The sequence below is a fragment of the Ammospiza caudacuta genome, chromosome 2 (genome assembly GCF_027887145.1).
Source record: "Ammospiza caudacuta isolate bAmmCau1 chromosome 2, bAmmCau1.pri, whole genome shotgun sequence".
In the NCBI taxonomy this organism is placed as follows: Eukaryota; Metazoa; Chordata; class Aves; order Passeriformes; family Passerellidae; genus Ammospiza; species Ammospiza caudacuta.
The window spans coordinates 34,382,151-34,408,731 of NC_080594.1; the positions used below are offsets into that span (position 1 = coordinate 34,382,151).

At 42.4% G+C, this 26,581-nt stretch overlaps 1 protein-coding gene across 1 annotated transcript; it reads right to left on the reverse strand.

Moving 5' to 3' along the window:
- Positions 1-1,212: 1,212 nt before the first annotated feature.
- On the reverse strand, positions 1,213-26,145 carry LOC131569872 (ovostatin-like). The gene is made up of 36 exons (XM_058822190.1): positions 26,066-26,145; positions 25,385-25,568; positions 24,898-25,054; positions 23,696-23,748; positions 22,784-22,804; positions 21,567-21,735; positions 20,924-21,008; positions 19,995-20,106; positions 19,525-19,639; positions 19,212-19,321; positions 17,904-18,062; positions 17,307-17,534; positions 16,927-16,984; positions 16,308-16,453; positions 15,060-15,209; positions 14,325-14,495; positions 13,820-13,952; positions 13,103-13,199; positions 12,371-12,599; positions 11,683-11,806; positions 11,234-11,352; positions 10,737-10,788; positions 9,876-9,959; positions 8,846-9,022; positions 8,274-8,355; positions 7,702-7,858; positions 7,212-7,286; positions 6,060-6,225; positions 5,584-5,804; positions 4,799-5,014; positions 4,270-4,394; positions 4,003-4,093; positions 3,406-3,474; positions 2,370-2,475; positions 1,953-2,026; positions 1,213-1,230 (listed from the first exon to the last, which is right to left on the reverse strand). Exons 1-36 carry the CDS (start codon positions 26,128-26,130, stop codon positions 1,213-1,215), a joined length of 4,398 nt encoding a protein of 1,465 aa, XP_058678173.1. The 5' UTR covers positions 26,131-26,145.
- Positions 26,146-26,581: the final 436 nt, after the last annotated feature.

Sequence of the window (26,581 nt, forward strand, 5' to 3'; positions counted from 1 at the left end):
CAAATTTCTTGTCTGTGGAACTTAAGAAAGTGGCTTTTTATAACATCAGTATCATGCATATCCCGCATGGCAAGCCATGTGGAGTACTAAAACTCAAATTTTTTAGTGCAGAGAGAAAAAAAAAATGTTTTGGGGAGAGGAATATCCTCCATTGGCCTGATGATTAATTTTCACCGGAAAAAAAATGCTAGGCCGCACGCAGCCATTAGCAAATCTCCTGGTGGAATGGATCCTGTCGAAACACATCCTAGCACTGTTAGCCCTCGGCACCTGAGCAGTTTGCACTTAAATTCCTGCTGGGCCCTGTGGCAGCGGGTCCCGTTGTGTGCCTGCTGCATCCCTGGTACCAGGATGTGCGGAGCGGAGCGGGAACTGAGGCCCTGGAAGCCTGTGGGGTGGGCGAGGGCACGGCTGCTGCCCCCGTGTTTCTTCCCCCAGCCCTCCTGATGCTGCTCTGCTAGCGTGTTAGCATTTGCAGGAACCACCACGGCTCCAAGCTCGATGAAGGAGGGGATGAGCAGAGGGGCAGGAACACGGGGAGGGTCGCTGCTGGTGGCTCCTACCATGATGCATCCTGGACTGGTTTGGACAAACTCTGGCCAGACTTGGAGGGCCCGGCAGTGTGAGATGGAGGATGTGGGTCCAGGCACTCACAGGTCTGGACTGCAAGCTGCCCCTTTCCTCACCTGTCTCTAGTGAGCACAATGCAGTCACTCTGTGATGTTCTCACCTAAACACTTACTCTTATGCCAGAGGGCAAAGGCAGTGCAGTCACGGGTGTGAGGAAAGGTGAGGGAGGGGCTGTCCAGCAGCCATGAGCAGTGGGTGCCATCTCTGGATGTGGGGGGACTAAACACCCTGTGTATTGCAGGAGTGGCCAGGGGTTATCAGCTGTAGCTGAGGGACAAGGCAGAGTGCTGCACGCAAGACAAGGGTGTTCCTCTCCTCATTCTCCCCCAGCCAGCAGTCATGGCATGTGGGCTATCATCAAAATGCCTCCTCTGTGACACTGAAAAAAAGCCAATGCCCAGTGTAAAAGGGAGGTTTATTGGTGGAAAGGTATACATGATTGTGCTACAGAGCTGGAGAGATGCGCTGTGAAAGGAAACAGAGTCAGACACTAGCTCAATCAACACCACGGAGTCCCACTGTGATGCAATGGCTTTTTCCAGGACTTCATGACAGAAGAAAATAGGGTTCTTGACCCCTTGTTCAACATTTATGGTGCTCCTGCAGGTGAAAATCCAAAACAAAATAACCTCAATGAGAACCAAGAGTTGCAAATTACAAAACACAGGCATTTTTTTCAAGATACAGGGTAGTCAGTTCTTTCTGTGTGAAACAGACAAAAGTTGGACCAAGGTCTTGCAGCAAGCTGTTCCTGGACTCCTGAGAAACTGCTCATGAGACAGCAGCCAGCAGAACTGCTGTGGTGAGCAGGATGCAGACCTGACCTCCTCTACAGCCCAGCAGCATCATCTTCTAACTAGTGAATACACTGCCTGCATGATTCATGTCACCTGGTGTTCTCCTCAGATAAATGTATTTACTGTCACAGAAAATGTTTCTGTTAGTCCATGTGGAAAACCTTGTTTGGGTCTGGGAAGCATAGGCTCCAGAGGGAAGACTTTTGAGGATGGCCATAGGTAAATGGTTCTTTGGTACGTATCTGTGCTTTTGGGGAAGCTTTGAAGGTATTTCCCGGTCTTTCCATTATTCTGCACTTTGGCTTTCATTCTAGATGCTAAGCTCTTCCCATGAACAGCAGCGTGGTCCCCACTTAGATTCCACTGGTTCATGGGACAGGACCTGGCCACTGTCTCTGCTCTCTGAGAAGCCTTAAGGAGACTTCATTTATTTGAGAATAGTTCCTGTTCTACTCATTCTGCTGTTGCTGCTTTATAGTTCACTTTCTTATCTGCCTGTTGGGTTATTTTCTGGCTTTCACTTACCTTTTTGAATCCACAGTCCGTTTCTGCAACAACCTCTTTGCAAGGCGATGAGTATTGAGCAACAGCATACTCTTCTGGAGAAGAAGAATGGAAACATTCTTGTTACCCTGGAGAGCTCTTGTGCCTTTCCCTGGAGATGGATATAACCTATTCATGCTTAAACTGGAGATCCTTGAAATATCCTTTGTTCTGGTGCATGTATTTAAATAACTTTCTAGTCATGCCTGCTGATCACCTTGGGCATGAGACCAAGGTGAATAAAGTGAAATGAGTCTCTCCCCTGGCCCTAGATTCAGGTGCTGATGGAGTGCAGAGGAGTGCTGTTTGCAGCAGGGCTGGTTCCGGCTGTCCCTTAAGGCACACTGTTTCTGCTGTCCCTGTCCCCACTCCTCACGCTGGTTAAAATCAAAGCCATACCTGTTTCATAGTAGTCATAAATCTGCACAGGTGCTGGCTTGGGGTGGGTCACTACAAAGTCCTGCTCAACCGAGAAAGTGATTTCCTTCCTTTTCTTCTGTGAGAGCTGGGATGGAAGGTCAGAGATCACATCAGTCTTTTTTTTGTACAGCACCATCCAGAGCAGACAAGGGTGGTAACTGACAGGCTGCGTATTCCAAATCCCACTGATGCCACACCCACAGATATGGGACAGCCATTATCCAAACACGCTTGGAGAGTCCAAAGTGAAACTGAACTGAAAAGTTAATAGATTTTTCTGTGCTGCTTGTATCACCTGATTCTGTAATTATTGCATATCCTATTGCCAGAGGTGGGAAAATTGTCCAAAAGGACTGAGTTTAATTTTCCAGGACCTCGCAACAGTCAGGATAATAAAGTGTGGTATTCCAATTCCTTCTACTTCAGACATGGACATTATGTGCCACCAAGAAACTGGGAATCAATTTGCAGAGTCCGTCACTGGGGTATTGGCTTCTGTTAGTTCTACAGTGCCCTGAGTAAATTATTTGCTAAGCAAATTCTGATTCAGGGATTAAATTACAAGCAGAATTTTGCAATGATCTAGTGTAAGAGAAGCAAAAAAGATCTTTCCAGAGGAGAATGAAAGCAGTGTTTCACGTCCTGTTGGAAAGACCGAGGTTTATAAGAAGCCTACCAAAGAGGCATAAACCCAAGGGAACTACTTTTCTGGTGTTTATCTGCTTTTTGCTAAAATAAGAAAGAATTTTGTTTAATTTCAATGTGCTATTTTTTTTTTAAATGAACATTTTTGATTTTGTAGTTGTGGCAGGACAGCTGTCAGTTTGAAGCTCTTTGGAAGGTTGGAAAGTTACATGCAGTTTGGGAAGCAAGCAGCTTAGTGATAACAGTAGAAGACTGTTGAGGAAGAGAACATGATAATGCACCATATAGGGGATATCCATATTGTGGTTATACCTATTACATGCTGTTTCCATCCTTTGTGAAAATCAAATAGACAGTGACCAGAACTTACATTTTGCAGATAAAGGAGAATGTGATTTTTCTTGTTTTCTACTTGCATCACTGTTCGACTGCCAATGAGCTTTAAATCAAGAAAATGGAGATAAATATATTTGTAAAACATTACAAAACAAGTGCTGCCTCAGACCCTACTGCTGCATTGGTATTCATTCTTCTCCTAGTCAAGTTTCAAGGGTTGGTAGTTGACTTTTAGAGTCCAAATAGAGTCCAATAGATTGAAAGGATGGACAAAAATCTACCACTTGACTTAGCGGGGGGTATGAGCTCTTTCCAAATGCACAAGTCGCTGCAATTCACTCGTGGAATTCTACCTGACTCTGGTGCGATCTGCATTTCAGAGCTAGTCTGAGAGGTTTCCCACCCTTTCCCGACCTGGGCAGTGCCCAGTTGTGGCTGCCAGCTGCTCGGGCTTGAGCTGAAACCCTTCCTAGTTTTAAATACAGGAGGGTCAGTGTGTTTGAAGCTCTCTGGAGGGCATTCCCTCCACCCAGGAATGAACAGTGCAGCCATGCAAACACCTCACAGCGTCTGTGGCTGAATGGCTCTTAACCATGCCTCTGGTAATGTAGCCTTGCTCCTCTAAGTTTACCTTATCCAGGGATGACTTAACAGGAGCAAAGCCAGAGAGCATCTTCACATCAATGATGAGCATGTTGGAGCTGCTGCGTTTCCCCGTGTAGCTGAAACAACAGAGGGCCCTGTCAGAGTCTTTGGGGACTCTGTGTCTAACAGGCTGACACCAGCAGCATATCGATCAGCCTGTGGTTCTTGACTTCATCAGCTGCAGTGAAAACACACAGCAATGTTCTCTGTGTGCCTTGTCATCTGTGCAGCGGGTTTGCTGGTGGCACATTACCTGCTTACGAGGACAATATCAAATTTTGCTGGTCTGTCCTGTGGGCAGGAAGCATTTGATGTCTGTACTGAAAGCAGAAATCCAGAGGACCCCTCTGGAAGGTGAATGTTGTATCTCAATGCTATCTGGAAGAGGAAAAAACCCTTTTGTTCAAGAATGCCAAAGTTTTTTTTGCATTCCAAAAAAACAGACTTAGTGAAGTTTTCTGGCAATGTTACACTTGGTTTTATATGGAAGATGCTTGCTTATATCAATGATGAACATGTGACTTCTGCTCCTTAACAATGAAGGTGCTTGTACTCAGAGTCGCCTCCCAGAAAGAAGCCACATGTTGATCAGAAAGGACTCTTTTTCCATGCCAGGACTCCCCAGGACTCAGAGATGTGGGATGGAAAAAAGAGTCTTTAAATGGTTTAGGGAAATCAAACAATTGGGAAAAATAAAGAGGAGTCAGATAGAAAATCATCAAAACAATGACTATCTTGTATGCAAAATAAGAGACACAATGAAGAAGAAAGCAGACATTTACTTGCATAAATACACATCCAGTGCCATTCATTGTCAGGCTGTATTTCCCAGGGACCTCTGGAAGGGGAGTCTGTTGCACCAGGAGCCTGTTCTCGTTGTTGACAAAAAATACCTTCTCAAATGGCTTTTGGGAAGTGATCTTGACTCCGTTTTGTGAAGCAGAACTGTAGGTGGCCTCTCCATAAGCAGCAAGTGCTTGAAGAGCAATGACTGTGTCCTGAAGAAAAAGAAATAATAAAAGACAATTGGCTACACAGCATGACCAGTGCAGAGGAGATCAAAGTCACTGTTGCAATACCCATCACACTTGCTTCTTCCTGAATTAGTGTATAATTCCAGGGTTCCTGTACAAAAGGAGCCATTTCATTCCCTCATGTATGCTTTAGGGTAGGAGAATCTCTCTCCCGACACAAGGGTCTCAGAACATAAAATTTGAGAAGCAGAGTGCACTTCTAGAGTTTTTCATAGTGGGGAAGTCTGTGTTTTCTGGGGAGCTATACACAACTCATGGGTCATCTGACAGATGGGACTTGGTGTTTTCTAGGCTCATCCCCTACACAAATATGTATTTATTGCTAGTCAAATTACTCTTGTAGGGTTTCAAACTTTCTATAGTTAAGAAGAGGGGGGAAAAAAGTATTTTGGTCTCCTAATATGAAGGTTTGGTTTCTCTCAGACAGCAATTAGAAAAGAGAAACAGAACTAGGTAGTCAGAGCCCTGCTGGAACCCTAAAACCGTGCCCCAATTCCTAGGACTAGCTGTGGAGTGGAAGGTAGTTTTGGCACCTGGGTAGAAGAGAAACCTCCATAGGGATTCTGCTGCCTGATGATCCACTGTGCAATTCCTGAGGCCTTGGTGAGATCCTCTTTATTCCGGTTGGGTTTGTAGAGCAATGCCAACAACACGTAACTGGTGATCTCAACCTCAGCCGAAGGGGCATGGTCAAGGAAGGAGGGAGATTTGTCTGATGGAGACCTCTGCTCCTGCTCCCAGTGCTGTGAGCCATCTGAATAAACAAAGAGAGGAACCACAACTGATTACAGGTGCCACTGCTCTGTACTGCCTTGGAGTCTCACTGCGTCTGGGCTTCTTCCTCAGAAGGACTCCCTGCACATCAATGAATGCACTGCAGATTAAGTCCACAGATCATTCATGTGGTTTGGCTCATGTGCCCACTCTCTCAATATTGTCAAGGTTAGACCATCAGTAAGATCTGTTCCATCTTCCCATTTCCCAAATTCCCCAAGTGACCGAAACTCACCAACTTCCTTTGCTGATTTCTGTAACTCTTCAAGGAATGATTCACATTTTTCTGACTTGCCAGCTAAGCAGAAAGCATAGGCCATGAGTGCCTGGGTGTAAACTTCACTGATATTCTTCTCAGATGCAGTCTCCAGACAAAAAAAGGCATTTCGGATTACAGGGTACTTAAAAACAAAAAAGCATATGGGTTTAATTCAGGATAGTAGTCTTCACCTGCTCAAAAATTTATTTTCTTTAAACTTGTTCCTCATCCTGTCACTATCACAGCAATGACAGTGGGACTTGAGCTTGTATAATGACTTCAGGAAAGAGAATACAGAATTATTCAAGGAGAGATTTCGCAGGAAGCATCAAACAAATCAAGTAGCTTTTAATGGTGTTCTTGACAAGGTTGGTCCATAGATTTCACAGATAATTCTTTCTGCTTACCTCCATGATAATTATTTGCTCTGAATTTCTATAGTCAAGAGTTTGTTGTCTTGAACAAATCTAACTTAGTGATTTCTATCCTCACTGACTTTGGTGTAACTTTAATTCTGCAATGTTGTACTAGGTTTACACCCACAAAAAATTTACAGTTTGACTCCATGTCTCCAGAAAGGATATGAAAAAGTGGAGGCTAACTCATGTATTGAAGTCTAACATCTCCTCTCTAGTCACCTTTGTACTGCCAAATTTTGAAAAGGACAGATCAGCTTTTGCTCTGATGGACATTTGTTTTTCCAGGATACCTTTTAGTTCCATTTGTAGATTTTATAGATTTACCTGCAACAACTTACTTTCTTGACTGGGCTGAATTTGAAGCTAAGCCAAGGTGTGTGGGTTACTACCTGTCATGTGTAGGTTTCTACCTATCAAGTCTTTTTATTGGAAACTAAAGGATGTCACTAAATGTTTTGTGACTGGCAAATAGAAGATGTAATCCCACAGAGGTATGTACAGTTTCTGCTCAAAGACTGGTGGTTTAAGAGATGTAGAGATGGAGATTTTCTCTGTCACAGCAACCAGTGCAGATACAGAGCATGTCCCCTACTCTGGGAGCTCTCTCCCTCTCTTTCTCTCTCTTACTACCTAGACAATTTAGCAGGTGCTGGACCCAAGGCAACAGCTGGGGACCAGTTCCATCTGAGTATCAGATAAGTCTCCTCACCGAGCTGGAGTGCCCAGCTTCCAGCATGGCAATGGTGGTGTAGGCAGAAAGCGACAGCTCGTCGTCTACTCCTCCCTGGAAACAACATGGAGAGAGGAATAATCTGTAAATGCCACAGATGAGAGCCTTTCAATATTAATTGCCATGTCCCAGCTGAGAGAGTATGGACAGTTCTACAGGCAGCCTGAAGGGAAAGAGAGCAGTCACATAGGTCTTGAATAGCTCACAAATCCAGGGAAGCCTTTTCTTATTAAATCCAAAAACATCACTCCTTCAAGCTTGCACTCCTGTAACCCTATCTCAGGTGCACATAACATGTAAAGCAGGTGTACAAAATCTGACTGAGCTGAAAATATTCATTATAAGATGCGGAGAATTAGCCCTTGGAAGAAGACAGGTATTTCGAGCAATTTATAGTTTTTGGCAGTAATAGGAGAACATATTCTTAATGAAAAAGTATAAATTTGACCAAGTAGTAATTCTCTGCTACCTTCAAGGCATTGTTGAAGAGTGTGCCAGCACTCCGGAAACATCCATCTAGCTTCTGTTTGCTGGACAGCCACAGCAGGGTTTGAGACTGGACACGGTCATCAATGTAGATGAAGCGACCAGCTTGTGCAAATGATCTGTACACAAAGGCAGTGAGCCTGCAAGGGAAGGATGAAGATGTGAGATGAGCACTGGAAGAAACACAAGAAATCAGCCCTCCTGTTCGTGCTCCTGAGAGAGAGAATAGTTAGAGGAGTGGTAGCTAGATGGGACATGGGGAGAATGTCCAGCACACTCTGTGGCTGCTCCTGTCTACAGAGCACCACAGTGCAATGGCTTTCATTGGAGACAGCAGGAGTGTGAATCAGAAAGTCAGCTGGGTCTTTAGGGATCAACTTCTTCTCATGCACCTGGCCTGGCAGAGGATGGAGAGACATTTCCTTTAGTACTTCCCAATGCCCAGTCCTAGACAGCTCTGTACATCTGATTCAGCCAGTAAAGCTGCCTCTTACCTGCACCATAATAATTGAATGTAAATTCATCTCTGAGCCAATTCTGCCCCCAGTCACTTACCAAGTGTTCCCTTCCCTATCTCTGGTGCCAAAGATGCTGTAGGACCCATCATGACGTTTGTATGACAGCTGCTTCTGGTAGCCTGCAAGAACATGGAAAAGGAAGTGTTCTTGGATGTAAAAGCAAAACCCTATTTTGTTTGCTGACATATTTGTCTGGGAAAGAATGGAAAGGCAATGTATATCTAACAAGCAGAAGGGGAGCTCTGAGGGATCCTATGAATGGAAGTATGGAACATCTTGTCTGGCAGAAACACTGAGAGAATAGGCAGAGCTCTATCAGCTCAATGCTCCAAATAAGCATACAGGATCAGGATACATGTTGTGCCTGAGTGGGAAAAGAGAAGGGGATTGGAAGACAAAACCTCAAAGGAAAAACATGGCAGTTGAATGTCAGCAAAAAGACATAAGATAAGAAGATAAAGGAAAGTAAAAAACATCTTGTTCAGGGCAAATCCTTGGGTCTCTGGGCTGTGCTACAGCTGTGATGCCACCTGCCATGCTGCTGCTGCTGCTCACAGGCCCTCAGCAGGAATCTCAGCACACGTTGTAAGGGAACCACAAAGCTCTCACCGCTCACTAAGTATCCAGTGGCCTTGGATCTGACCTCCCTGCTCAGCTGCCCTGTACTGTTCAGATAGTCCAGGACGTAGATGTTGGGGGCAAACAGGACCATGTTCTGCTCCCCACAGCCAAAGGGCATCTGGAGGAGCTGGTGCAGGTTCTGTATGGCAGTGCCCATGATGTCACCTGGGGAAGAGGAGATGAGAGAGGGGGATCAGCACAACTCGTGGTCACTCAAATTACCAGTAATTTTCATTTCACAGGCAGAGTCATAGAAACCTATCAGGTGTTGGGAGGCTTCCAAAGACAACTTTGTTCTGCTTTGCAGTCAACAAAGAATCCTTTCCCTGCCTCTCCTTGCATAGTCTAAATTGCCCTTACCAGAAACACTCCTTGTTCAGGTGCCACTTCAAGCAGATACTTCTTGCTGGAAATGAAGGGAACTTACAGGAAACTTCTGTTACCAGAGGATGGAAGGGAATAGCCAGAGCTAATTATTGCAAGCATTTATTGCAAAATTAACAGCTAATGCTGCAAAGGGACATTGATAATGCAGATGTATCACAGACCACCTCTTAGTTGTTATTTCTAGGAAAAGTAGCACAGACCCAGCAAGCGGTTTCTGGAAAGAGCTTCTAAAAGTCACTAAGCAAGGATTTTATGGCTAGTGAGTCGTGTAACCAAATCCATATTCTGAACAGACTGAATAGATTCTACTAGCATCTCTGATTTGTAGGTGAGTGTGTAGAAAAACACCATACTGGTATGAATCTGGCTGAGGTCATAAGTCAGAACTGTGCTGCTGCTTCAGAGAAAGACTTTCAAATGCACTAAATTTAAACAGAATAGTGAAGAGTGATGCAACTGGTATTTAAACTTCATCTTGCTGATGCAGAGCATTGCTGGACAAGATGAGAATCAGTCTCTTTTCTCAAAAGTTTCCCACACTAGAGTGGAAACTCACATTTTGAATCCTGAAAGAGCTTTCATGTTGTGTTGATATATTTTTTTTTTTATTTTTTATTAAATATATACTTACCAACAACAGAAAAGGAGGCTCTGGCTGATCCTTCCAAAACATTTGTAGGTAGCTCTAGAGATATGTCTTGAATAACTGCATCATCTGTGGAGAAAAATATTTGTCATTTGTAGAGGAATACTAATTATAACAGTGAAACATTCCTGTTACAAATTGCACAGTACAAAATTGCACACAAGTGACAGCAATAAAGTGAAACTCACAGCATTCACCAAGAACACGAAGAGAGAAGGGGACACAGCAAAACTGAAATTGTGAATAAAAGATCAAGTGGTCAGGTCACTGTCATTGCTCAATAGAAACCAGTGAAACAGGGTAAGGTTGGTGATCACAGGTTGTGTTACCTGTGACCCCTGGGAATTCATTCAGTGACACTATTGGTAGAGCAGATTTTTTACCTCTTTTAGGCCAGTCAGGAAACCTTAGGAGCTGTTTGCCATCAGCACTGAGATGGTGTGGGAAGGAACATTACATTCCCTCTCCCGTTCCCACCAGAGGTGGAAAGCTGTAAGATACAGGTATCCATGGAATAGAGGACAGCACCCAACATGAGTGAAAGAAACACCGGACATAATTTGCACAGAAAGGTCATCTCCCTTTGAGAGCTTCATAACAGCCTTTCTGCAACACCTGAGCACATCTGGGCAAGGCACAGATGCTGCCTCAGTGATATGCACCAGACCACACAAGAATTTGGTAGCAGGGAACATGTTTTTCACTCATATTACACTCATATTAGCTGTCATATGGACAGATCTGGGAAAAAGGAAAGGGAAACCATCAACAAACACTGCAGGAAAGAGTGCAGACTCCAAACTTCCTTTCAATTCTTCTCACAACAGTGGTATATAAGACCCTTACCTTCTGTACAAATTAAGGAGTTTTGAGTCTTTTCCCTTCTGATTCCTTCAGGCTGCAAGGAGATGGAAAGAAAAGACACTTGCAGTGGATGAGACAAAAGCATGCAGAAGAGATTCAGGGTCAACATGCCACCCCCTTCCCCAACCTCTTATGTCACAGAACAAGTGGATTGAAGCAACAGTTTACAAGTTCATGGATGATGTGGCTGCTCCTAAAAGGGAGATCACATCAGATGGAGTCCCTCATTTCCAGTTTCTCCTCTGCATGAGGGAGACATGTCAACACCCACTGATCCTCAGGGAAGAGGACATCAGATAGGAGTGGACTTGGTCATAGATTGAGCAGCCAGACCCTGTCCCAGACAAATGAAGGTGGAGCAATACCAGGAGTTCTTTAGGGAACATGAAAAACTTTTCCTCGCTTTTGGTACTCCCACTGTGTTTTAGTTTCCTCGGGAAAAGGAATGCAGGACAAACAGTAAGAGCTGCCAGCAGTACCTCAACCAGCAGTGTTCTGATCTGGGTGTCCCTGTAGGCAATACTGATGTTCCTGGGAGCTTTGTCTCCACAAGCTTCATCATCCTTGGTCTCTGCAGTAATGCTGAACACCACATTACCTTAAATAGCAGCAAAAAAAGGAAAGAAATGGACCTCTGCCATGCAGGATGATGAACAAAGTAAGACATTTCATCTGATTAATAAGATGAAGTAGTTCAACATAATGCATGGTCAGTCGCTCTAGGTGAGACATATGGGAAGAGAACTGATCTCTAAAAACGGCAATGATAAAGACACTGAAGCTGTGGAGAAGCTTTTTAATCCAGAGAACTGGGAAGAACAGTGGTAGGCCAAGCTCTCTGGGTTGGAAAAGCATTAAGTTTTTTCAGGTAAGATATAAATTAGTATCAATCTTGGAACATAAAACTAAGTAGATTCAAAACACTTACCAATTTCTTTGGGGAAAATATTCCAGACATAGGTCTTTCTTTGCTTGGCACATACACATCCATCATCCTCTGGGGAGATGAGTTTGGCTTGATAATCAAGGGAATCTGACAGTGAGACATTAATCTGAGAACAAAAAGAGTAATGCAATGGGATGAAGGTTTTGTACCATATTGCAAATGGTGCTTTATTGTCAGAGGAGGTGAGACACTCTGCTTACATATGGAGTTAAGTGTAGGGCAGATTTAAGGCCTTGGATGATGATGATGTTTGATTAATCATCCATCAGATGTAACCTGAACAGTTTTCCCTCTTGCTTCTCTCAATAGTCTCACTGTTAACACAGGATGTTAAGCATTCTATGCACACCTGATTCTTAAGGAAAAGACCCCAGTGAAACCATTGATGGCTTGCATATCTGTGGATGGTGAATGTGCAAAGCACTTGCTTCCTTTCTCTATGGATCTTGATATACAGCTGCCTTACAGATTTGGCCTACTACAGCTCACAAGGTCTCCCTTTGCTCTGTACTCTTTGTTCTGAGAGGGCAAATCCAGTCAGGATAATCTGTTGTCAGCTAGAATGAGCAGTACCTCAGTCAAGAGCAGGTCCAGCCACCTGCACCAATCATTTTGCTGCAGCTTCTTTGGAGATGGGATGAGGTCTAGGAATGTGGGCAGAAGTACACACCTTGACGCAGTGGTCAAGGTAGTTGAAGACAGTGGCTCTAAGCAGGAAATCTTCTCCTCGTATGATGGAGTATGGCAAGGTCAAGTCAACAAAGAAAGGCTGCAAGGCAGTCAGGGTGGCAGGCACAGACATGCCAAATCCAGCCAATCCTTCCACACAGAAAGCACTGGCTTTCCATTTGGTGATGGTGTCAGGGATGGTGTATGAGATGCTGGCTTTTCCAGTAGAGCTGGTGGGAATTGAAAAAGGATGAAAGCTTCAGAAACAGTAAATTTCAGATAACTTGCTTCTCAGTATATGCAACAAGTTTTGAGGACCAGAACTACCCCTCTTCTGTCTGCAGAAATCCTACATACAATCCCTGGAATTTATCACTAAAATTTGAGAATTTTTAAACCATTTAAATGTTCCTCTGCCCATCATATCCTGGAGTTTGGAAGGACAACTCAGAATTCTTGTTCTGTAAATCTGTATTTTAAATAAACACGTCCTTCTGAGGAAGGGAATATGACTCATGGTATACACATTGTGGCAACAGATGTCTTTAGGGACATCTTTGGAATTAGACCATGGAAAAGAGAAGGGCAGATGGGCAGCTGATGACTGAAAAATGAGGTCTTCTGGGCCAAAAAGGAAGAAGAGTTGGCAAGGGATTGCCATCTTGCAGGACATCAGAGAACATAATTAGTAATTCCTAAAGCAAGGCAAAGATATGAAAGAAGCAGTACTCACTTAATTGGAACTATATCCCAAATCCAAGCTTCAGGAAAGAATTCCCGAATAGTCTCAAGGATGAGTGCTCTCTCTCGTTCCTCCCTAGCAGCTTCAGCTGGTAAGAGATAATGAGAATTTAGTAAAGCCTGGTTCATATAATGGAGATGCCCAGAAAGGACAGGTTTGAATGTGCATGGGCCAGTATGAAGGACAGTAAGTGTTTTACCATTACCTTCTGACTGAGAATATATAATATTCTTATATACACATATGGCCACACCAATATTATTAAATGCTGCTAATATATCCCTCAGTTAGGTATAACCTGGCGTCAAAGGAAAAAGAAAACATTGCTTGAAGTGTTTTGGTCTCTCATGAGCGTGAGACCTAGGGCTAGAACTCAGAACACTCGACTCTTAGCTCTGATTACTGTTCACATATTCTCACAGTCTTTTCCAACTAGCTCTGGTCAGAAGGGAATCAATGTCAAGTGTTAGTTTTGTGTGACACTGCCAATTGCCAACAATTCCCATGATGAAACTGGAGATGAATCAGAAGTGTAGACCTGAAAAACTCTTTTGGGCATAGGCCATTAGCTTTAGCTTTCTCATTCAATGCCAGGCCTATATTTAATATAAAAACCAAAGTGGTTAATGAGTACTGTCCATGTGTGTGTAACAAGAATACCTCCTCCTTTAGGAGAAAGGTAAATCTCTTCCCTGTCCTCTGTGTTACCTGATGATTTGATGTGGTGTGCAGAAGCCACATGCCCTGCATTCACTATGAATGGTTGACGCCTTACAGTCTCACCAGTGCACACAACTGGCTGTCGAACCTTTGAGTTGGTAAAAAATTTAATTCCCATATCCTGTAAAAAACACATTTTAGTGTTAGCCGTAACCACATTGTAGCTGAGATTTGTTCCATTCTTCCCTCTTTCCCCTTGCTGTGTTTCCAGCACAGAGGTGCCCAGAGACACGTTGGGAGCTTTGTGTGTGCTGGAAAATCACAGCAGGCACCAGAATCAATTGAGAATAGAGATCTAAGAGGAGAGTTTGTTGTGTATGAGTTTTACTAATATTTTACTAATATAAAAATATATTTTACTAATATTTTTTACTAATATTTTACTAATATAAAGATGTATTTTACTAATATAAAAATATTCTGTTTGCAGAATCTAACGCTACATAAGCAGAAACTCACTAAAGCATATTTAAGTAATGTACAGGACATTTACCCTGAGGAATTGATACACATCTGGGCCTAATCCAGACATTACAGGTGTGTAATACAAGCCTTTGTGAAAGATGTGGTCAGATGAGACACAGGGCTCTTTGGAATCTTCTTCTAGATTGAAACCATGGAAGACGTAGCCTTGAAAGTCTTGTAGGGGATGCAGGCTGTAAACCTGTGAGGTGTAAGGAAACAGGAACTGTGAGCATGTAAACATCAACTTTAACTGCACCATCAAATACTTCAAATTGCCAAAACTGAGATGATAACCTGTGTGAAACCATGCCTGTTTCCTGGACTGAGAAATGGCTGAATGGCTGGGATCAGAGGGCAGTGACCAGTGGCACAAAGTCTAGCTGGAGGCCAGCAACCAGTGATGTACCACAGGGTACTCCAGTATTGGATCTAATCTTGCTCAACATCTTCCTTGATGATCTGGATGTTGCAGCAAGGGTCTACCCTCATCAAGTTTGCTGATGGCACAAAACTGGGAGTAGTGGCAGATATGCTGGAGGGTTGTGCTGCCAGAGACCAGTCACGGGTTAAACTAAATCCCAGATGAAAGAGGACTTGCAGTCCACAGGAAACAAAATCTGATTATTGCCTACTAAAGATGGCTTATGACCAGCACGTACCAGAAGCTGTAAAACTCTAACTCAGTCTAATGATTTCAAGTGGAGAGACACTGTAATGGAGGAGGAAGAAGCAATGGGAAGAGACAAGGCATTTGGCAGCTTACCATTTCCATGGACAGCTCTTTCTCTGGCTTCAGGAGCAGCACACTCTGATCCACTGCCCTCACAGCACAGAAGGAGTTGGCAGCAGCTTCAATGACCAGACTGACATTGGAAGCTGGGTGCAGATGCTTTTCAGAGAATTCCAAGTGGACCTGAAATTCATCAAACAGACCTTGGCATGGCTGACCCATGCTGCTGGGGCTGCTCTGACTGTGTGTGTGAGTGGAGGGCAAGAAGGACAGTGGAAGGATTTTCTGTTAAAGCACAGAAGATCTGCCTGGAGGAGAATGTCTGGTCTCCGCTGTAGCTGTTGGCCAGGCCTCTGTTATTACAGGGACTTAGGCAATAAGCATATTTAGATTCTTGTGATATTAGGCAATAAGCATATTTAGATTCTTTAAATGAAGCCTACCTCAAGTGATTTGAAACAAAGTGTGATTCTTTTGTTGTCATTATCAAATCAAATGGAAAATTATTATGACTTGACTACATACACTAATCCCTACTGTGAGAAAATAATGTTTTTCCTAGGTCCATGGCCCATGTTAGCAAATGTATAAAACAGATTTTGAATCTATTTGGAACAAAATCTGTTTCACATTTGTATAAGATAAGTGGAAAAAAATAGGAGGGGCAACTAGAAACATTTTGTTTCATTTCACTTGGTTTGTCCTGTTCTACAATTTCATGCATTTTAGCTTTTAGGAGCTAAAGATTAGAAAAATATTACTGGTGAAATCTGAGTTTATAATGATGAATAAAACTGTACCATAAAAAAACAGAGGAAGAAATACTTAAACTCCAGACTACTATTTTGGCTTTCTTTTCTGTGTGTATTTAGTTCTGCTAAACCTAAATTGTATTTTTCAACAAAAAAGAGTAAAAAATTAGATTGAATGATGAAGTGGGATAAGTCTAAAGTGTGTTCACTATGTTGAAGAATAGAAAGTCTAAAAACAGAATCGAACACTAGTAGAGTTTAAGAGAGTCAGGAATAATTTGGGATTTATGTGGGTCTCCTGAAAAGTTTTTAATGTTAAAGGAAGATATGTCTTCTGGCAATAAGGCCAGGAGGTAGTGGTAGAGAAAAGATATAAGGCCAAAGAGAAAAGAGAGAAATAAAAGGAGTAATGTAGAGAGAAGGGGAAGGAGACAAGAAACAAAACTGGAAGTCTCTTGTGAATGTATACACAAAGAATTTGTATTTATCTGACAGCAGGTAAGGCTTGCTATATCTTAGTGCCTCTCACCTTGTGTTTGAAACACTTCTCAACTGGCAATGGAACACTGTCTGCCACCAGCTCCTTGTCAGGGTGTAAGGTGTACACCAGCAACCGAAGGACTGGAGCCATTTTCTCACTGACCACAAGGGGAATGGTGAAAGTGCCATTCTGGCCTGTCAGAAGAAATAAAGGCATCAATAAGAAGGAATATCAAAGATTTACTGAAATAGTAGCCAAACTCAACAGGTCTCTAACTTTACCAGTCAGTGGAGCAATCTGAATATGATAAACTGAACAATTTTCCAGGAGGTGACGGGCCTGGATTCAATCCAGGTTGTCTCAGATTTATTGCAGATTTGAACATGTGGCCATATTCAGATAGGACCCTAGAGCAGACAGTCTGCATTCCCTATGTCATCCTTTGGGGAGATCTTTGGAGAACACTATTTGACTAACATAAAATTCAGTAATTGCTGGACTAAACCTGACTTTATGGTGATCTTAGTGGTAGTGCTACTGTCATGCACACAAGCATGGGTGGAGAGAGATGCAGCCCTTCCTGTTGCTGCTATATTCAACCATCTGGGTGTTTGGTTGTTTCTTTGTTTGTTTTAATGCAAAAATATGGATTGGCAACTTAACTTACCAGCTTGGACATTAACTTTAATTTCCCCTGTAAGGACAATCTTGCCTTTTGCCATGCCCTGTGCAGAGAATATCAAGACATGTATGGGTTGGCAGAAGTTGGAGGGAGAAAGCAGCAATCAGGTTCATTATGCGTGGACAGGACAATCTACAATGAGATGATCTCAAATGCTTAAACATAAGCCTTAGGGCATGCTGAATATTCCCACTGCTGCTGCTGGGGACCTTGTTGCTGGTCACAAAGCAGAAGCAAAAGGAAGGGAAAAGGGGGACAGAGAATGCCATGAAGATGACTCACTGCTGTAATTTCCTGTGGATGGATTGCCAGAGAGCTGCCCAGCAAAGCCCTTTCAGCAAACCAACCCACAACCTCATACCCACCACATAGTAGAAGTTCATGATGCTGATTCTCTTGTATCCTTCTGTGTTTAAGACATAGTGCACAGTGATCACCCTCTTCTGCCCACATTTCAGGTCTTTCCACACGGGCTCAATCCTCACAAAACTGCCAGTCCAAGAGTAGAAGCGCTGGACGGAGAGAGACGCTTCTGGGTAGTAAGGCTCTATCCAGCCTTCATAGTGGCAGTGGTCACTGGTTTTATAAACTGCCTGAACGGGAGAGGGAGTGGGGAATAAAAGGAAAACAAACACATGTCACTAGGGAAGTTGTCATCACATTCTGACATCAGAATGATTAGTTCACATAATGCATATAGATAAGAACTGCATCTAAAGCAAAACTGGTGAGGAAAGAACAGCCTTGCAGCAAGCCATTGCATTCAAGCCACTGTATTGCAAGAACTCAGATGCTTTCCTCACTCCTCTTATAGTAGTTTTTGAGAGCTGTACACAATGAAGAAAGATAAAGAAAACATATTTTTATTACCAGAATTAAAACCTAATTCCATCCTTTTTTGGGTTCAGTTTGAGAGCAGCCATCTCTCTCTTTGTCTTTATTCAGCCTTGTTTTGTACTCACTTTCAGACTGATCTCGTGATCAAGCATTTTGGATGTGTCAATGCTAAACTGAGCAACACCGTTATGATCCGTGGTGAAGTTGTCTGTATTCCTGTTATTGACATATAGCTGAATGACCTCATTGGAAATTGGAGAGTTGTCTTTGTCAACCAGCTTGATCTGTAAAAGGGAATGTGAAACATGTTGAATGTTTTTCTGTATGTAGATACTGATATTTTGCACTCCTTTGCTCTCCAAACAGCAGAATTACTTTTTCGTCTTCCTTCAAAGCCATACTTGATGACTGAAATTTCTGTCTTTGCTTTTTGGCAACTATCTGAGCTACCTTATGAGGTTTGGAGCAGGAGCTTCTTCAGCATCTGCCACACCACTGATAATGTCCTCTTGTGGAGCAAGAACTTTAATGAATCATCTCTTTCCTGATCAGTCCCTTCTGACTATACATTTCCAGTTTGAAATATATATTTTCATTTCTCCCTTCCTTTTTTTCCTTCCTTAGTCTTGAGAGTCTGCTGCTGCTATTTGCAGTGTGTGAAAACCTTTTCTCCACATCTTTGCTTTAAACATTTTTCTGATTCTGTCTACACTGTCTCTGCTGTTTATGTGTTAAACAAGTAATAGATCACATTAAGTAAATTCTATGTTGCTAGAAGTGAGCATTAATTTTGATATTTTTAAAGAAAAAGAACAGAATGGGAATGCAAACCAAATAAGAAAGTTATATAGACTTTACAGAGGGGAAAAACCCCACCTTTGAAAGACAATTTCGTCTCCTTTCAGTGTTACTGGTCCCCCTTATTTTTTTCCTCATTGGCAAAAAATGAACCGAAGGAGAGAGATTTATCCCTACCCTTTAAACAACTGACAGAGTTATGTGGGTATTGTCATGAAACAAAATAATGAAAAACCTTTCTGAGACAGAAACTTTTGTTATTTCCTTGATTTTTTTGTGTGCTCTAAATTCCTTTCCCTCTTTCTTCCCTCATCCACCAGTGCTTCTATTCATGTCTGGCTGGCATGTGATGGTCAGATCTGAAGGGAGAGGCAGTGATTTACAGCAAGCTTAAAATGCAAGTTAGAGAAATGCTAGCTAATGAATTGTTCTGATTTCAAGTGTTTCTGGCAGAATCAGACTCAGAATGAACTAATAGTCTTCAGCATTCAGAATTACCAGTAGGGCATTGTATGTAAGGAAAAGGACTGGGGAGAACACCCCCAACCAAACAGTCCCCTAGATGTTGCCATCATTGTTGTTATGTGATTGCCTCTCAATCATCTTCAGCACAAGCCCTCCAAGCTCTTGCTTACCTGTCCAAAGTAAGGAATTCCTCTTCTGAAGTGGCGATCCATGTTCTCAAACTGTATGGTGCTCACCACCCGAGTTATGGAAATAACCTCAGCAGCTGTAAATTGCAGGCCTGGAAGACATGCCCAGAGTCAGGAGAAGATGCACTTTGTCCTGCACAGAGCATCTGCAGAGTTTGCCTGGAGATGGTCACTGTGCTTGCAAAAACAACCCTCCTCAGGGGGACATTCTGGTACTCAGCAAGCAGAGGCTATCTCCTATTCTCCTTCTTGACCACACCACTTTTGCTGTTTCTGCCTGCCTGGAAGGGATTACCTGTTCCTTTCTCTGTCACAGTGGCTTTCACGTCAAGGTTCCTCATGTAACCAGTGCGATGTAACTCAAAGATGTTGGAGCTGAAGACATGAGAGAGGCAACCATCTGTCTCCAGCTGGACAAGGAAGAAAACAAATCCTGTTGTCAAGGATCATAGCTTGCAAAGGGTGTTGATAATATACAGGATCCTTCTTTAGTGAGTGAAGCCTTTCCCAGTACTTTCAACATGATTTATACATGTTTATGGGAAACTGAGTCATGAATAAGAAGCATGTCAATCCATCAGGCCTGCAGGAGGCCAAGAAGAGAAATGAGGTGCCCTGAGCTCCTAGGCAGTCATACAGCAAAGAGATGAGTAGGGTGAAGAGAAGCATGAAAGAGAGAAAGCAAAGCATGATGAGCAAAGGGAGAGAAACAAGAACAGAGAAGAGAGGAAAAGCATGAAGAGGAATAATAATTATGTGTCATACATTTTTGGTAAATGATTGACAAACTGGGCTTTTCTTGCACCTCCCGTATGAATCAAAATCCCTGCACACACTGAGCTTGACTTTCCCTTCAATAGGCTGGCCATAGGTGTACCTAGGGGAAGAGGAAATATGATCTGATGAGGTCTGTGAGCTAATGCTTGAAAAACAATCTTAAGCTAATGTGTGCAGGAATAGATTCGGGACAGCAGTGAGCTGGGAAGCCAGAGCATGGAATAGTTTCACAGGTTTTTCCTAACTCTCCTGCTTTAACAAAATACAAAATATAACTCAGAAATCAAAATTAGTTCTTTTTCACACCTAAACCTATGAAACAAAGCTACACTTTGAATGCAAAAAACAAAACATAATGAACAGATGTGGCTACTGACCAAATTAAGACTGTTGTCTCCAATCTTCAGCTTAAACTGGAGTTCCAGGCTCACTGAAATCAAATCAAAACTCCTCATATCTGCTAGAGGATTGGGATTTCAACTCTGGATTCCAAATTACAAGATCTTGGTGTTGGTGGAAGCAAGGTCCTTCTGAAGCACCAAGCTTGGAGGGGGAGTTAGACAGCTGGAACCATAAGATCCCTGCTAGAATTTAATGCTGCTCTGCTTTATGAAGGTTTCCCTCTGAAGTGGGTTGTTGGGAGTGGACACATCCTACTTTACCAGGGAACACCTCAAAAGATTTACCTACCTTGTACAACACCATGTGGTACCAAACACTTATACAATAAAATGACATGAGCAGACAAATAAATGAAAGCTCCAAAGACCAAGTCAACCCTCAAAGACCAAGTCAACCCTCTTCTGAGGCCCTACATATTTTGGCTTCTTCTCTAAGCCCTCTTGGCTCTTTACCCAGTCCTTGGGAATTTCTTCCACTTTGTCATATTTCCTGACAACTCTGCACTTGGTACTTACAACCCACAGACTTTCACTGTGAACTCCAAATCCAGGACTGTGAGGCTTTCTGGTGCCGTGACTGTGACATCAAACTTGGGCAGCACTAGGATAAAGAGCAAAAACAAAAAACCCAACACTGGCATATTGTAGATTTGCAGACCCTCACAAGATGAAACCTAAACAAGGATATATCTTCTTGTTAGAAATAGAGGGAATGGGATATCAGAACCCAGGTGGCAAAATGATTAAGAACTGGCCTGATCTGCAAAGGCTTACTGAAGCATTTCTGCAACAATTTGAAGAGAAGACAGGACTTCTGAAACAAATGCTGTGATGTCTAGATGCCTTGCAGAGTTTTGGCAAAGTAAGTTCATGGACATAGCTGGGAAAAATTTAGTTTGTCTCATTGAAATTTGCAATCAATGTGCTGATTTCTTGTGCAGATTATTTTGCTGGCTAATTGTGTGATAAATTGTAAATTTTTCTTGGGGTTTTTTTACTGTTCTCTTTCTTTTTTAATCTCCCCAGTTCTTAATGACAATTAATTGAAGCTGCATTTGCCAGGAAGCTGTTTGATGTTTTAGCAGTCAAGAAGGTTGCTTGATATGGGCTCATCTCTGATAATATTTCCTACTGAATAAAAAAAAAGGATGGCATTTACCATATTCCTCCACATGGAATGAGTGGTTTGTTCTATCTCCTGACTTCTTTGATACAATAATTTTGTAGTTCCCCAGGATAGGCTCTTCAGTGAGTGGGAATTCCAGCTGAATAATGTTCATCTCCGACTTCACATTTTGCCACTGCAAGATCCTGTTGCCCCTTGGATCCTGAAGAAAAAAAGAATACAGACTCAGGGGTTTTTTTCCTTGGAAATCTTTTGCTACCAGCTCACAAAACCAGCAACAGAGAAGAAAACAGAGCAGGTTGCTTTAATGCACTGGAGAAGCTGCTTAATGCACATGCATCGAGTTAAATTGAGTCTTTGTACTCTGATTATTCGTGTTATTATTAATGTTGTTAGAGTCTCATCTATTGTTCCCAATTTAGGCATTCTCTGCCAGCCTACTTATTAGTCTCAATCATCAGGGAAAGTTGCACAATACTGCTCTTTCCTGCTCTTTAGTATATGTTGCTCTAGATTTGTGTCAAGAGGGGAGAGAAAGAAAATCTTCTTTGTGCTTTCCCTTCAGCCAAGTTTATCCCACACAAATCTTGGCCTTTAGCAACCCCAGCTTTTTTTTTTCAGCTGCCAGAAGAAGGAAGGAAACCTTTCTTCAGCATTCACTGGGGTGGCATTTTCCTCTCAGTATATGTTATGCTAGCTAGATTAAAGAAAACTCATTCACACTATTTCCTTGGCTCTTTACAGCCATGGCTGGAAGAAAAACATGTGGAGGGCTCAAAAGATGTATGTTCTCACTGCAAAGAAAATAAAGTCCCCTGACTTCACAGTGTAACAAAAAAACTTGCAAGTATGCTGTCTAGACATGAACTGCAATTCTTTTAAAAATCCCCAGAAAATGCCACAAAAGTACTGACATAGTTAGTAGTTGTATTCACAACATATATTTGTTCATAGTTTTTAGCAGCACTAGAGTTTTGAAAATACATACCCCAAAATAAGTTGAGCAAACTGGGGGAAGGGGAGAAGAATCAAAGGCAGACACAAGAACACTACAAATTTTGACTGCTGGAATGATTATAGGTGTGCTGTCCATGTCAAGCTCAGAGTATCCTTGTTTTAAGGAGTTTTTGTTAATTTCTGCTGTTGTACTGAGCAGCGAGGTTTGTCTGTGTATGGACACATTCAGTATAGGACATTCATATAAGGACATCTGCCCAGAGTAATCCAGTACAAAGACAAAAATTTCTTACCTGAATTGCAATCAAAGGGTACTGAAAGAAGAAAAAACAGAATGGAAGAAGATATTAGGTGGCTGATCGAACACAAATTGTTTTTCCTCAGGAAAAGAATATATACTTGTGAGAAGTATATAACAATATTCAGTATAACACCATTCATCAGAGGTCCTTATCTCCTATTTTAATCAGTTTAACAGCAATTTTACTTCAATAAGAAGCTTGCATAAAGGAGAGAGATGAAATGAGAATGGTAGGACAGTTTCTGATCATACTGGTTTTAGTGTAATCTCAGTGCGTATGAGTGAGCAGAGCTATAGAGCTGCACACAAACCATGATTTGGGCTTCTTATTAGCACCAGCTCTTTTGCTACCACTGTGCTGTCTCCTGCATTACAAGTGCAGGAAAGGAGGCCAGTGAAGACCCTTCCAGTAATTTCCTTATGATTATGAGCATGAAGAGGGACTGCTGGCAGTGGAAATAATGCCTCTGAGGAGATAAATAATTGTGGCAGCAATTTCTCTTTCATTTCCCCCATTTTTAAAACAGGCAAAATGCCAGGTGGATGATTTACTGATGCCTGCAAGCAACATTTGCTGAACTGTAAGAGCAGGAGACTGAGCCGTGGCCTTTCTGGTCAGAGCTAAGATAATGTCTGTGGGAACAAAGTGGAGGGGGTTTGAGCCTCTTTCCCAGCGATAACAGAAGGTGTTGTGTCAGGAATTCAAACTGCTGCACACTTGCCTTCTTCCCTGTGACTCTAATGAAAGGCTGGATTACACCGTGTGCTCAGGAAATCAGGTTAATTCTTTGGCATTTAGTCTCTGCAACATCCCTTTTTATCCACAGCAATCCTCTATCTAAAATTTGAGAAGAAGTAGTCTCCCAGCAATTTTAAATACAGGGGAATATTACTGGTCACTCACCTTCTCCTGAACAGGTTTAAAATTTAAATCCAGGGCAACAACACGAAACCTCACTGGAAAAGCAAGAAACAGGGTGTTAGCATTGACCATAGTTTGTGTGGCTGAGCATGATGTTTTGCTTTCATTAGTACTCCCAGTTTCACAGATCTTCCAACAGTCCTGCTTGCACAGGATGCACATAATAAAATGCATCTGAAGGTAGAAGAGCCCTACACAGACTTTGATTAAAGGTGTTTTCCCTAGCATCAAGTTCACGTACTCTTTAATAAAAGTTTCCTTTAATGTTAGTAATGAAAAGTTTACTTTCATGAAAGTTTAACCTCACAGAAAGGAATGACTGAACAAATAAGAACTGTATTACCTTTTCATAATTTGGTTTTGTCCGCTGCTTGCCCCAGCTCAAAACCAAGCCATTTGACCAATAAACAACCCATATTGTATACCTTTGTGGCATGAAATTCCAACTGGTAAACTTTTCTTCGTTCTGTGTATCTATGTAGATAGAACAGATCTGAATTAAAGCAAAACTAATCTAGTCTAATGGCTGCATGTGACTAATCTCTGGGAATAAGTCTTCTTCTCTGGTTTCCTATTGTGTGTGCTAGAAACCTTAAAGCCTAGAAATTGATACAGGAATGGATCTAGAAAAATGCAGCTCTGCTTAATGGCTATGTGTGAAGCATGCATAGGGGGATAACATAAGTGCAGGAATGCAACTCTGCAAGAAAATAAAACTCTAATAAAAATCTAGAGTCCAAACACATCAGAGGCCAGAAGGTAAATAGCATGATTTTGTCTTTAACAACTTATAATTAATTTTAAAGTAACAGATTTCACTCTTGTTGTTTAGGCTATTTTGATGCTGACCAGCACCACAGAGGGAAGCATTGTTTTATGCCAGGTATTGATCTAATCATCTCTACCCACTCTCCTGGCCTGTCATCAGTAATGAAAGAGCAGCAGTGATAGCTTCTGTCACCTGGGAGGAAGGGACAAATGAAATAATAGAGATGATGGGATGAGAGTCTCCTGACATCCTGAAGATGACTCCCTAATCTCCACAGCAAATACTGTAATAGTTTTAACAGGAACTCTGAAGAAACTGCCTAGAATGTAGCTCAGCCTGGAAAACACCAGACAGAGAAATTCTGTCAGAGGAAATTGCCTCCTTAGGCCATGTTATATACAGAGTGGACATTCACCAGTCTGTCCTGGTTTGTAGATGGGTTTGTCTGTCTGCACAAAGACAATGCTGTCCGTGTTCCAGATCATCACTGAACGCCTTTCCTCTAGGCTGACAGTGCTGCCCTTGGCAGAGAAGGAAATGAAAGCCAGGGGTGAAGAGTGGGCAGGAGGAATCTGTGAAGAAAGAAGAAACATGGGGACGTTGTTAGTCTTGAAGTAATTTGCTCCAGAACCTGTTGAACAGCAATACCTGTGGCCTCGGCTCCTACAACAAGACACAATCTCACTTCAACCAACTTCATCACCTTTATGAGCTTTTTCTTATTACTTATGTCTACAAAAAATGCTTCCTTTTCTGTTACTATGATAATCTCCTATGCTTCCTTTTTCCTTTAACAGGTCTTATTTCTTTCCCTGTTTGTTCCTTTCTGCGCTCTCTGCTTGAATTCTCTTGTCCTGGTTTACATTATTTTCCCATGGGGACATAAATTAAAATTAACTTACCTTGAACTTGAAGCATTGTAGACCACTGCTGGCTGTCATGGTTTTCTTAAAAATAGTGGTATTAACAGAGCTGTATTCTAGGATTACTCTGACGGATACTGTCTCGTTGAGGTTATGGAACTGCAGGCAACCCTGTCCTGGAGAGTCATTTTGGAGGACAGCAGGCACCATCAGGACATACTGTCTGTGAAATCCCAACATCAGTGATCACATTCACATGCAAAGGAGAAGCAGCCTCATCAGGATAAAGCAAACACACAACACCGTTATTATTAAGTACCCACCAATTACTTTAGATTAAATGGACACACTGCTAGTGCTCCTCACTCTGTCCTGCAGCTCTGAACTAGCCCAGTCCAGCTATTGCCCCCAGCTCTCGCCCTTTTGCTCTTTATCTGAGCCCTGGGCCCACCTGGTTTCAGTAAAGCACCCTGCTGTCACTACTGCTATTGCCTTTTCTGGGCACACATCAACTCCCGTGGAAGTTCTGCAATTGGTGGAAGGTCTGAGCATATGAAATGAAAATGATTCACTTGCCATGCCCATTCTGCTTTAGCTCTCCAGCTACAAAAGATGAGCCCTGGCAGTATTTAAGTTTCAGAGAAAAATCACTATCAGAGACTAGCACTGTCTTTAAAGCCTTTTCACAAACACTAATAGTAGTAAGAGGGTGGTTCTTACGGCTCAGGTTCCTTTGCAGCTGCTGCATGCCAGAGAAGAATAGCCAAAAGAAACTTCAGCCACATTTTTCTCACTGGGAGTCAGAAGAAAGAGATAAGTTCTCTTCCCATGAAACAAAACCTTGCCTACTAGTTTAATAGCTCTGCAGCATTCCTCACCCAGCGCTCCAGAGGAAAGGAGTTTGGTGTTCAACTCCTCCCTGGCTCCTTCCTTTGATGTTAGTGCCTTTATAACTGCAGCAAGGGGTGGAGATCCCACTCTACCCTGCTCCTTGCAAGAACCTCCCCTAACACTACTGCAACCAAAATCAACCCATCGTCTCCAGACTGCAACATTTCATTGCACTTCTCTGAATGTCTGCACACACCAGTGGCCTTGTTTTCAAGAAAAGGGGCTTTGGGTTTTACGCTGAGACTTGTTACAGTACTGAAAAGCATGAAGTGACCTAAACCCAAGTCTGTCATACCAGATTAACGTTTGAGGGTTTCCCCCATTGTTCTTGGAATTTACCGACTG

Excerpts from the sequence above, each read along its gene's own strand:
- LOC131569872 (XM_058822190.1), bottom strand. The coding sequence starts at position 26,130 with ATGTGGCTGAAGTTTCTTTTGGCTATTCTTCTCTGGCATGCAGCAGCT. Across the intron at positions 19,322-19,524 it reads TGTGACAGAGAAAGGAACAG|GCCTGCAATTTACAGCTGCT; the intron begins GTAATCCCTTCC and ends CATGTCTTCCAG. Across the intron at positions 2,476-3,405 it reads TTCTCCTTTATCTGCAAAAT|CTCTCACAGAAGAAAAGGAA; the intron begins GTAAGTTCTGGT and ends CTTCCATCCCAG.